General features: G+C 43.9%; 1 protein-coding gene across 2 annotated transcripts in view; it reads left to right on the plus strand.

Moving 5' to 3' along the window:
- PAPSS1 (3'-phosphoadenosine 5'-phosphosulfate synthase 1) overlaps positions 1 to 12,994 on the plus strand; it is a 215,050-nt gene that overhangs the window by 149,906 nt on the left and 52,150 nt on the right. For both annotated transcript variants that reach the window (XM_029596800.1, XM_029596803.1), the window contains exon 10: positions 9,178 to 9,446. In XM_029596800.1, the coding sequence (XP_029452660.1) occupies positions 9,178 to 9,446 (269 nt within the window). The remainder of the gene's footprint in view (positions 1 to 9,177; positions 9,447 to 12,994) is intronic.

The raw sequence follows: 12,994 nt of genomic DNA on the forward strand, positions 1-12,994 counted from the left end.
CTCTAGTGCACATACATACCCCCTCATATAGGCTCCCTCTCTCTCTCTCACGCATACACCCTCACACAGGCTACCTATGTCTCTCTCTCACACATCCCTACACACTGGCTCCCTCTCTCGCTCACATTCCCCCTACACATAGGCTTCCTCTCTCCATCATACCCCCCCCCCCGTACATAAGTGCCCTCGCTTACTCACATACATCCCTTCATACAATCTCTTTCTCACACATACACACACCCTCACACAGGCTCTCTTTCTCACATACACACAACCCCTTTTTCACACACACCAGCTCCCAGTCTCTCACACACATACATACTCCTTCACAATCTCCTCACAAAGGCGCTCTCTCTCTAGCACCCACACCCACTCACCCTTACACATGCTCTCTCTTTCACCCCCAGGCTCAGTCTTGCACACACACACACACACACGCTCCCTCTCTCTAGTGCACAGGCTCCCTTTCTCTCTTATGCATACACCCTCACACAGGCTACCTATGTCTCTCACACATCCTTGCACCCTGGCTCCTTCTTTTGCTCATATCCCTCCTACACATAGGTGCCCTCTCTTTCTCAGACACATCCCTTCACACAGGCTCTTCTCACAAACAAACAAGCACCCTCACATACACACAATCCTTTTCTCACACCCACCAGCTCACAATCTCTCACACACATACATGCTCCTTCACAATCTCCTCACATAGGCTCCCTCTTTCTAGCACACTCCCTCTTTCACCCTCTAGGCTTGCAATCTCACACACACTCACACTTACTCTCACCGGGGCCTGCACCATTTTTGCCATGAGTGGGGCAGCCTCCACTTGCAGCATGACTGGTCCTGCTTCATCTTCTCTGCAAGCAGGATGGGATCTGCTCGTGGCACACCAGGGCCTGCTCCTTCTTTGCCGCGAGTGGGACACCTGCATTGCTTCATCTTTGTCATGAGCAGGATGGCCTTCGCTCGCATCATGCTGAGGCCTGCCAAATTCTGTGTAGAAAATGGAATTTTTGCATAGGAGGGGAATTCTGTGCTCCGCAGTAGCACACAATTCTCCCAGGAATATATGCTAAAGAAATAGTATTGATTTTCAGTTTCTTTGGCTACATTTGTTTTTCCCCGTGTTCAGTGCTGTGAGCAGCAGGGTGTTGTCATCCTGTTTGAAAAGTGCCTGAATGTCTGCCTTCCATTCCTGCGTTAACTTGTTCTTCATTGCGACACAACATTGGATGGAGAAATAAAATCCTGAAATCCAGCAAGTAACCACAATAGAAATAATCTCAGGCCATGTCAATTATGTCATTCACCATGGGGTACATTTTAAAAGACAGCGCGCGCGCGCGTACTTTTGTTCGCGCATCAGGCGCAAACAAAAGTACGCTGGATTTTATAAGATATGCGCGTATCTTATAAAATCCGGGGTCGGCGCGCGCAAGGGGGTGCACATTTGTGCAACTTGCGCGCGCCGAGCCCTGCACGAGCTGCCCGTTCTCTCCGCCTCCCCCCACCTTCCCCTCCCTTCCCCTACCTAACCCACCCCCCCCCGGCCCTATCTAAAACACCCCACCTCTGTTTCACAAGTTACGCCTGCTCGAAGCAGGCGTAACTTTGTGCGCGCTGGGCCGGCTGCCGAGCGCGCCCCATGTTCCGGTCCAGGGGCTGGTCCGGAGGCCACGGCAACGCCCCCAGAACGCCCCGGGCCGAAAGCACGCCCGTGGCACCGCCCCCAGATGACACGCCGACTGTGTCACGCCCCCGACACGCCCACCCAAAGAAAGCCCCGGGACTTACACGTGTCCCCGGGGCTTTGCGCGCGCCGGAAGCCTATGCAATATAGGCTCGGAACGCGCAGGGCCGTTTTAGAAGGGTTACGAGCGTACCTTATGCGTGTAACCCTTTTAAAATCCGGCCCCATATGTTGCCGTTCTATAAGATTTGCCCTGCAGGAAATCGAAAGAAACCAAAAATCCTCCACTTTTTCATAGTGGGATATACAGTTGGTAATTTGCAGATGTTTCGAAATCTTGTTTCTTTCTTGCTTAAGTGCGGTAGTGTTACAGTTAAGGTGATCCTTTCACTTGTTTGTGGGAAAGAACAAAGCTGTGCAGTGTGTGGATGGTTTTCAGAGTGATTGCATCAGGTTAAAACATGTTTTCCCCATGTTAAATCATCAGTCCAAAAATTATCCCCATCTCAATGTGGCCAAAAGGCCACATTGTCTAGCCACGCATGGAGCAGGTGCTCCCAGAGTCGTGTTTAGTTTGTTGGAGGAAAAGCCCATACATAGACAGTGTTTCCAAAACTTTGTGTGTACTTTTCCAGCCAATATCTACTCACAGGGACAAGCGCAACCGTGAATACCTGTGACAAGTTCCAAGCAGAAGTTCACGTGTGCTCTCATTTTGAGAATTGGTGCCATCTTTGTCCCAATGGGGATGGTTTGAGAATTCCCGCCCCCCCCCCCCCCCATAAGTAGTGGCAAATTCATCGATACCAGTGCTGTCCAGTACAAAGTAATATGCTTTAGACTAAGGAATGCTAAAGATTATCCTTTAACCTGGAAAATAATGTTGACCGAGGCTGAAGTGTAGCAGAGCTGCACCTTAACATGGTGGTGGACTTCCACTACTCCCCCCCCCCCCTCCCCCCACCACCACAAATCCTTCTTCCCTGCCTGGCCCATTGCTGCAACCTGAAGTGGGACCCACGTCCTGCTGGGATTTGCAAGACACTGGGAGGGAGAATGGGAAAAGGAGAACTTAAAAGACATGGCGCTACCCGTAGCCATGTCTGTGCAGTGGACCCCTATGAAAGATAGATCGCCCTTCTCTCCCACATGTGGTACCAAATGTGACCCGATAATTCGAGACTGCTGCTTCCCTATGTGTGGTGCAGTCTCACACAGCTCATTGCCTTGCAGGTCTGAACTGACAGCAATGACCCATGAAGCCATTACCTCTACTGCTGCTCTTGTGGCAGACTCCATCCAGCTACCTTCATCATCATCATCAGCAGTCAGTGCTGCCTAGTACTATTGCTGCCTCTGCAGTCTGACTTCCATTGTCACTCTGCATCCTGACACTTCTGAATCTAGGGTCAGTACCCTAGGTGAAACTTAGAGCCTACTGCCCTCCAGGTCACACCCTCCCCATACACAGTTAAAAATTATGCATTTATCACTTGCAACATATATATTATATTTACATGCACTGCTGTGATGCCCTTGGGAAAACACTTCAGGAAAAAGTAAAAAGGACACTTGGAATTGGTATTAGGCCTGATATAATATTTGTTAGGTATGGGCTTGGCCCTTAGCAAGCCATTAATAAACTGTAGTATGATAGTAAACTTCTCATACAAAAACAGCACTAATTGCCATTACTCAAATAGTAAGAACCCTAACTATGAAAAAGCAACATTGCAAATATTACACCAGGCCCTAAAACACCAATATGCTTCCTATTGGGCTATAGATCCCTACACAGAAGCTACAGGCTAGCAGCATACTTTACTTCAATCACACATGCAGAATGCAGGCAGACCCTCACCAAATACAGAATAAAGATACCATAAACTATAAATAGGATTGCATAGACAGAAACTGAACTAGAAACCACAAGAAGCCAGACTCTGAATGCAGTGCAAGAAAGGAAAAACAGAAACATCACCATACCTCCTAAAATAATAAAATAAGAAAATAAACATTACCAATAGAATAAAACCATACTAATAAAAAGAATAAATATTTTAAAACAGCCGATGAATAGAACAACATCCAGTAATTTAAGTTATACAAATTTTCCAAATACCAATAAACTGTTTAAAAACAGTAGACACATCATACATTAGTCACTAATTAAAATTAATTTGGATATAAATTCCCTGCTCTCCATACCTGGGATCTTTTCATTTCCAGATGCCCTGAGATTGTCATGGATTAACGGGGGGAGAGGATGCTGGTTGTTGCTCACAACCTTTCTCCTATCTTTCATATATATTTATATGCTTCACTCGCTTGCATACACACACACACATTCTCTCAAAGATACAGTACAATCACACACAGACATGCGCTCTCATACATACACTTACACACACACACGCGCGTGCGCGCTCTCTCTCTCATGCAAACATACATGATCTTTCTCTCATTCATACACATGCTCGCTCTCATACATATACACACATACACAGACATGCCTTCTCTCTCTCATACATGAGAGAGAAGGCTTTTACAAATTGCAAATCCTAAAAAAGCTAAAACCACTTCTTCACTTTAATGACTTCCTCCTAGTGCTACAATCCATCATCCTAGCAAAGATCGACTATTGCAACTCCCTTCTACTCGGACTCCCTACTAGCACCATTAAACCTTTACAGATGGTTCAGAATGCTGCCGCCAGAATCCTCACTAACACCAACAAAAGACAACACATCACGCCTATCCTCCGTAACCTACACTGGCTGCCTGTCAAATATAGGATCCTCTTTAAAGTTCTCACAATTATTCACAAAGCGACACACAACCTCGCTCCCATAATGTTAAGCACCCAACTCCGACCACATACTTCCTCCAGACCCATCAGAAGTGCACACATAGGCACACTGTATGCCCCGCCAGCCAAAACATCACTAAGAAAGCGTGCACTATTGACAGCAGGCCCCCATCAGTGGAATGCGCTCCCACCTGATCTACAACTAGAACCAAGCCACTCGGAGTTCAAAAAAAAGTTAAAAGCCTTCATCTTCATCCAAGCTTACCCTAACACTTAAAGCCGCACCGATGCTATGACAGACTTAATCAATTTTCTATCTGGTCGGCCTTCAATCGTTGCTTCACAGGTTCAGATATGCGCCCCATGGGCCGATTTTTCACCCAATTCTCACCCAATGCACACTCTTCACGCCAGAAGACAAGGTTACATCACCCATGACAGAAGACATGGTAACCTCACCTAATGCATTTACTATTCCCGTTCCCACATTAAGACAGGTCTCCCCACCCTTTTTATTTTCATTTAGGCAGGATCCAGGTCCAACTCATAAGGTAGCACATTCAGTTTGAGTTTACTTTGACCAGTTCTTTCAGCCATCGGCAATATGTTCCGTATTCAATCACTGGCTAGTTGCCCCATTTTCTTTCACTTGTTATACGTACCTTTTCAATTTTTCTATTTATTCAGTCATTTCATTTGTTATATTTGCCGTATTTATTTTATTCATTCATTTGTTAATATGTACCTGTTTCAACTGTTTCATGTACAGCCTTTGGCTATTGTATAGTTGCATGCACAGCCTTGGGCTAATTTACAGTTCTTATGTAAACCGGAGTGATTTGTAATTCCTACAGGAACCTCTGAATATAAAAATTAAAAATAAATACATACATACATACTCATTCATACATGGACACACACGTGTGCACTCTCTCTCTGACTGTCTTTCTCTCATATATATATATATATATGTATGTATATATATATATATGTATGTGTGTATGTATGTATATGTATATATGCTATCTCTCTCACTGCCCTTCCTCCAGAAGCACAAAGTCAATAGCAACAGCCTCCTCCTTCATCCCCCACAGCCCCAAGGTACGATATTACTCCTTCTGGAGTGGGAAGGGGCCACATTGCTCGGTTGCTGCTGCTTGTTCCAACTCTGGGCTGTGCTGCAGCTCCGTGCTCCTCCTGCCCTTCACCGCCCCATGAGCCCCGGTGATGATATTGCCGTTCTTCTTCCGCCTCTGCTGGCAATGGCATGGCATCTCCTCCTTCCCACCTGCACAGGACCATGCTGTGGTGCGTTCTCTTCTAGACCACTTCCGCCCCTCCTCCTCCCCCCCCCCCCCCAACCGAAGGCACTCTAAGCAGCCACCTAGTGCTTCCACCAGCCCTACCTGAACCTGTGGCTCTGTTGCTGGCAGCAGAGTGTCAGGGTCCCACAGCCCAGAGCCAATCTTTAATCCTGCTGATGTGCCCTGTCTCAAGGACTGCCCTCCAGCATTGAAGGCTCGCAGCCCTAAAATAAATGTCGGGCCTGGTCATGCCCATGATCCTTATTGCTGATGTGTCACTCCAACTTTTTTAAAAGAGACACAGTCCATTTGTAGGCTTTAAGAAGAACAAGCTTGAGCATGGTTCGGATGAGGAAACGGTAGTGGAAAGCTGTGGATAATTCCATATGGCAGTTGCTGCAGTGAGCTGATGAACAGGCCGGGGGGGGAAGGAGCCAAGCATGGGGTTAGATTTAGGGGATATAAGTACAGCAGGCCATCTGACTCTCTTTGCAGCAAGGATTATGTCTTTTAGGTAGCTGTGGTAATGATGCAGGCACCATAGCATCTGCGACATGAGATTTTATTCCCAAATTTTATTTTTATCTGTATATCTGCACAGAGTGGTGTTGAGGGTTCAGCTCCAGAGGACCTTGGGAGGCATTAGGTTTGCACCTGCTGGCTCTGCTGCTGTTCCTTCCGTTTCTTGTCATGTCATTTGACAGAGGTCATCTTGCATGTCTTTGAGCACTATTTATTTATTTATTTATCTATCTGGTTTTATATACCGACGTTCACCTGAGGGTATCACATCAGTTTACATGATGTTTAGCGAGAGAGTGTGATTACAGCCCTTTATATGTCTGCCCCCTTGACATGGCAAATCAATCCACCTCAACAGCCCAGAGCCAAGGAGATCCAACTCAGTTGTTTGCAGGAATCAGCTACACTAGCATGAGAAAGCAAGACAGTGGTGGGGACAGGACTGTCATGTAGATGTGTTGATGGGGACCCCAGTGGCAATAAGACTTGATGGGGTGTGAGAGAATGCTGGCCAGCAGAGTTCCACACAACCCCTTTTAGATGCTAATGCTCTTCCTGGAGGTCACATAGCCTGGGGAAGGCCTATGTTATAACTGCCTGATCCATCTTGGACATAAATAAAAAAAAACATAAATAAGAGGACAGGCCAGTCTGAACAGTTTCAGGCACACAGAGGGAAGGGAAGGAGAGGTGCATTCATCTCGACAAGTCCCCAACATTAGGGCAGCATGTTCAGTGCATCTGGGGAATGACTTTGATCTTGCCCCAACAGCAGGACACAACTCCTCACAATTTTCCAGAATGTGATACAGCCCATTACCTTACCTTTGGTAGCTAGCCTAAGGGGATAATGTCCCACCTCTAACTGCCCAACTTTATGGCTGGTCCATGTCCTGGTGGGCATGGTGCGCAGAAGTACAGGTATCCAGTGTATGGAACTGCGCTTCTCAGCATCCAGGTTGATTGGAGGGTGGTTTGGGTACACCCCCTACCTGGTTACTAACCTGTCAGTACTTATATGTTTGGAGAGGGTAGAATCCTAGTTCTTTCTGTATAGGGGACCATGGCTGCTCCTCTATGCTTCAACAGTTACCTGGCCAGGATGTCCTTGTTCCCACTTCGCCCACTTGAATGCCCATCCTTTTCATTATAGGTAGCCTACACAAACCCCTACGAGGAGATATGCACAGTGCCTTGTGGGTTGACATGGGAGTTCATTTTGACTGCGGGCAAATGGGCCCCCTCCCCCTGCTTAGAGGCCTAGTGAGGCAGCACCATGTAGTGTGGGTGAAGTATAGGCATCAGGCAGGTCCAACAGGCTGAACCAGCTGGTGCTTGAAGAGGGAACAGCAGGGATGATAGTCAGGACTTGACCACAAAGGGAGTCATGTTGGCACCACATGGGAGGCTGATAAGGATTAAGGTCAGCATATCCAATCCAGGACTTGTTCTGGTGCCACGTGTAATTTCCAGGACATTGCTTTAACCTTCTTCCTAAAAGTGAGATGATCAGGTTCTTCTCTAATAGGGAGGCAGTTCCTCAACATGGGACTAGCTACTGAGAAGACATGAAGGTTTTCTTGCAGATGAACTGTTTTTAAAGGAGAATCCTTAAGGTTTTTTTTCCAGCTGATTGATGTGGATGATTATCCTTTTGCCTCCTGTTCCCCCTCGAAGGCAGCAGATGTCATTCTTTCAAATGTGAGGATGTTCTAAGGAGGTGCTAGGCATTGCTTCCTTATTCTGAGGAACAGTTGCTTAACCAATTTTCTTTGTCATGTTCTTTGCCGGGGCAGTTTCAGCAACAGTAATTTCCTAGTTCAGCAGGGCTTGAATGTCCCCTTCTTGAGAGCGCCTCCGTTCCCAAATCTCTCTTGAGAGGAGGCGGAGTAAATTGTGACTTTTTGGAAAATGTATCTAATCCCAGGGAGCCTTTTTGAACTATTTTTCTGTCTTGGAGTCCAACATTATTACCCCGCGGACTGTTTGAATATATTACCCTCTTTACGTGTACCATTATCACTTGATATAGAGTGAGTGATGCTGTTTACTGTGTGTGCATCTGAAATACTGCACTCAGCATAGAGAGGGCAGTTCTCCATTTGTCTTTATTTTCTGCTCCTCCAACATTGTATGATGTAAGGATAAAATTAAAAAAGAAATTGGGAGTCCTAAAATCCTCAGTCTTCGAATTTTCTTGAATGTTGATTAAAATGTTTCCTTTTGTTTGTGTATTATCGAGATATAGCAAAATTGTTAAATGTCCACATATTTTCTTTGGCTTAACATAGAGAGGCACTCTTTTCTTGATAAGTTATATTTTGACATCCATTTATATAACAATGTAGGGCTTCATAGAGTGAAAGAATGCACAGGTCAAAAAATAAAATCATGTTCATTCTAAATGTACAAATAGAGAAGGAGCTAAATTTGTAATGAACAAAATGTCTTGTCATGGCCAGAACAAGTGAAGATAGCAACCAATCCTGTGATGATTCATGTCTCATGTGCTTTTGCAAGGGTAATGAGGACAGACTGGAGAAGCTGACTTTATGCTCATTGACAATTGCAAAGACTTCCTTTGACAGTTTAGATGTCCAAAGGGCTACAAAAGGGTTCTGGGGCTTAAGCCTGCTGTATAAGACAGGTTTATGAGTCTGTAAGACTTTCCCAGAAGATGGAGATAGAGGATTAAGTAGTGCTGTTCTGGAGACCGAGCTCTTCCATAGAGCTCATCAGCTAATGTCTTGATCTAGTGAAACAAGGGGCTGATTTATAATTAGAAACATGGTGAACTTTAGAAATGATCACGTTACTGAGGGTCTCTTTTTTTTAATTTTGCTCATTAGATGCAGTCTTTGCATTCCAATTGCGTAACCCGGTGCACAATGGCCATGCCTTGCTAATGCAGGACACGCATGCACAGCTGGTAGAACGTGGCTACAGGAGCCCAGTTCTCCTCCTCCATCCCCTGGGCGGCTGGACGAAGGATGACGATGTTCCTCTGCCCTGGCGCATGAAGCAACATGCTGCAGTACTAGAGGAAGGAGTGCTGGACCCAGAGACAACTATCATTGCCATCTTTCCATCTCCAATGATGTACGCAGGGCCCACAGAGGTATGCTACCGGGCAATAATTGCATTTTCCCCTAGTTACCAGAAAACTGAACTTTCTTTGTTAAGGCTCCTCCTTTGCATTAATGCATTCTGTTTTCTTCTTCATTACATCCTGTTTTGCTAGCTTGCTGTTAAAGGCTGTTGAGAACTACCACCAGTTAGAAAGCATTAACCCTGGACAAATATCTGGTAGTGGATATCCACTGTGACCATGTGACAGAATGGCAGAGCACATTGCCAAATACTTTCAAAACAGTGCAATTTTAATGTTATTACATCTTAACAAGCGTTCCTTATGCAAGGGGAAAAAAAACCCCGATGTGTTATGCAGAGTTCATGTTCATTTGTTTGTGTCTGTGACCTCTAGTACCGGAGGAGATTAAAAAAAAAATTGTTGCTACATCTTCACTACTTGTAGTATCATATGGTCACTGGGAATATTATCACATGGCTTGGTGACTGCGCATGCGCTGACTGAATGAATTACTATTTGTATTTGTTGGGCTCTTTCTGGGTGCCATGTGTAAACCTTTTCTGGGCTTACTGGAATATAGTAACAGGTTCTAGACTTTCTCATGCCCCCTCTCTCTCAATATACCCAGCAGAGGGCTTACAACACAGCCATAGAGAGGACAGAATTCATTAGCGTGCAACTCTACAGTTAAAAGAAGAAACGGGTCTTGTTTGTTTTTTTTCTTTTCTGCTAATGAGTGTATAACAGTACAGCAGGTAAACAGAGACGTGAATATACTATTATTGATGATGCAGGACTTTATTGGTTAGTCAAATACTGAGTACAATACCATTTGACGTGAAAGAGAGCATGCCATGTTAAATGAACTTATGACTTTCCTAATCGCACTGGTCATGCTTTTGAAGTTTGCTCATTAAAAGAAGGATTTTTTTTTTTCCCTGTCAGCTGTTTCCACTTCATTGTGGTTTGATCTTAGAAAACAATGCAACAGACACCCAAAACATCTCAGAATATAGTCTTAGTTTCTCTTCAGTAAGAATCCTGAGTGCATCTGTTCAAATCCTCAGCTGTTCCACGGTGATATTTAGTAAAATAGGAAACATCCCCATGTGTATTTTGCCTTCCCAGTGACATCAGCTTGCCAGTAGTGTCTTTGCCTAGTGAATTATAATACTAATAAAGAAGAATCATCCTTCCTTTAATCAGTTTCTGTGGATCATGTAGGAGACTTTGGTCTCAGATTTGATGTCTGATGTACAAATGGTTTACAGAACACCAGGCAACTATTAAGAGAGACAACAGGGTGCAAGTGGTTTTTGTTTTTTTTTTCATCCTTTAAAGACATGGGGCCTTCTTTATTCAGACCTTTTTCTAATGCATAGGCAGAAGATGGAGAGAGAAGCTCTGTAGAAGTTGTTAAGCATGTCCCTTATCCTTTTTTTTTTATGCATGGTATTTGCTTGCAGTAGTGTGCTTGCCATATTAATCCACTTGCATAAACAGAAATAAAGGTCAAGCAAACAAGCTGTAGGTAAAACCTTTACATTAGACTAAACTAGATTTTGAGAGCTGTGTTTCTTTCTGCATTGAGTTTGCGCAGCATGTTTAGCGCGTGATCTTTATCTATTCACACTTTCTAGGTTTGGAACAGTACTTGCCCACCCTGCTCAAAACTTTGCTGCAACTGGAGAGAGTTGTGAAGGTGAGGCCCAGGCTTGATCTCTGGTTGCCTCCCTTCGTTTCTCTGTGCTTTGAATCTGTCCCATTCTTTTTGAGCGTCTCTTCCTCCAACTTAAGTGGCTATTGGCCTTGTTTGCATGTGGATGGACTAGGATCAGTGCTGAGAGAGTCCTTTAAAACTGTATTTCTTATCCTGTCGTCTCAAAACATTTATTCAGGTATCATACCCTACTTGGGCAGTTGTACTACAAATCAGTTCAAATAGACCAAATGAAAGCTATTTTATTAAAAAAATTTGTAGTCTGTGCTGTCTATAGTTCTAAGTAGCTAACATAATCACATTCATAATAAAACCATAAAACAAAACACTCGCTACTCACCGAGTAAAATCTGGCCATTTGCATTCCAACATATGACTAAAGCAGCTCCTCTAGCTGTCATTTCTCACCTTCAGAACTAATATCTGCTAAATGAGTTGCACTTATCAAATCTTGTCAACCAAATGGTTGGTAGTCATTCCTCAGGGATACTACCATCTCCATCATCATCATAGTCATTTATTTATGACATGCTTTTCCACCAAGAGAATTCAAAGCAAGTAACAAGTAGTTTATTTAGCCATTTTATGTCGTCATTCCAAATAAAGATCACAACGGTTTACAACATGCCATACATTTATTTATTTATTTATTTATTTATTTATTTATTTTATTTATTTATTTATTTATTTAACGTTTCTTTTATACCGATGACCGTTCGCACATCGCATCGGTTTACAGTGAACAAAAAACCATTGGGCATAGCCCTTACAAATAACAGATAACATAGTAAACTAGGCAACATATAAATAATATTTGGGAGGAGCCCTTACATGAAATACAAACATCAATGAGTAAATGCTATGGGTATATGCTATGGGATTGAACTATAACAATAACTATATACAAATTAGTGCACAGTACAAAATCAGCAGGCGAAAAGGCGTTCATACCAGGATATATACATAATATATCCTGGTATGAACTGGTATATATCCTGGTATATATAATACATATATATACATAATATATACATCGACAATTACTTGACTTAATGAGGTCAAACATACATATTAAAAATTGACACATGCTTGGGATAAGGTATTTAGTTCAGAAGATAGGTTCTTAATGACTTTGTCCTTAAGGGTGCATGCTCTGTGTTCAGGTGATTTTAAGTTAGGTTACAGGCATTTTGAAATAAACATGTTTTTAGGTCACGCTTTAATTTTTTTGTTTCTGGGGTCAGTCTTAGATACTTGGGTTAAGAATTCCCTAGCATTGGGCCAACTATTGAGAACATCTGGTCAGGGGAGGAATTAATATGGTTGCGTGAATGGTAACCTTTCAATTTGCCTCTGCCATGATTTTTTGTTTGCTTGTTTGTTTTTTACCTGAATTTGCTTTAATGCCATCTAAATGGAAGGGTCAAGTTCGAGTCTTCCCTCCAGTCTCTAGCCTCCCCTTGAGGCCATTAACAATCACGGAATGTGTTCCAGCCTTGATGTTGTGCGGGCGCTTATCCTATTGCTGAGGCAGGAGTAGGAGATCCTTTCTTGGCCAGGGAAGAGGCATTGAGTCCACTGTACTGTTGTTTACCCCCCCCAAAGACCGTGTTCGCGGCAGCGCTGGTGTCTCCGAGCCATGGGAGGAGGACCTCATCAGGAGTGAAATTCAGCACACAGATGCAGTCAACATGAGGGAGGGATTTCTGAGGCAACAGAGGAAAGACAAGTACCTAGAGAGAAGGATGTGGAAGAAAGAGTGAGGTGATAAATTTGGATGTCATCTGCAAAACAGTGGTGAGAGCAGCCATGAAAAGAAATGAGAACTAAGGCCATGGAAAAAGATGACGAAAAG

Source organism: Rhinatrema bivittatum, chromosome 1, assembly GCF_901001135.1.
Source record: "Rhinatrema bivittatum chromosome 1, aRhiBiv1.1, whole genome shotgun sequence".
NCBI lineage: Eukaryota > Metazoa > Chordata > Amphibia > Gymnophiona > Rhinatrematidae > Rhinatrema > Rhinatrema bivittatum.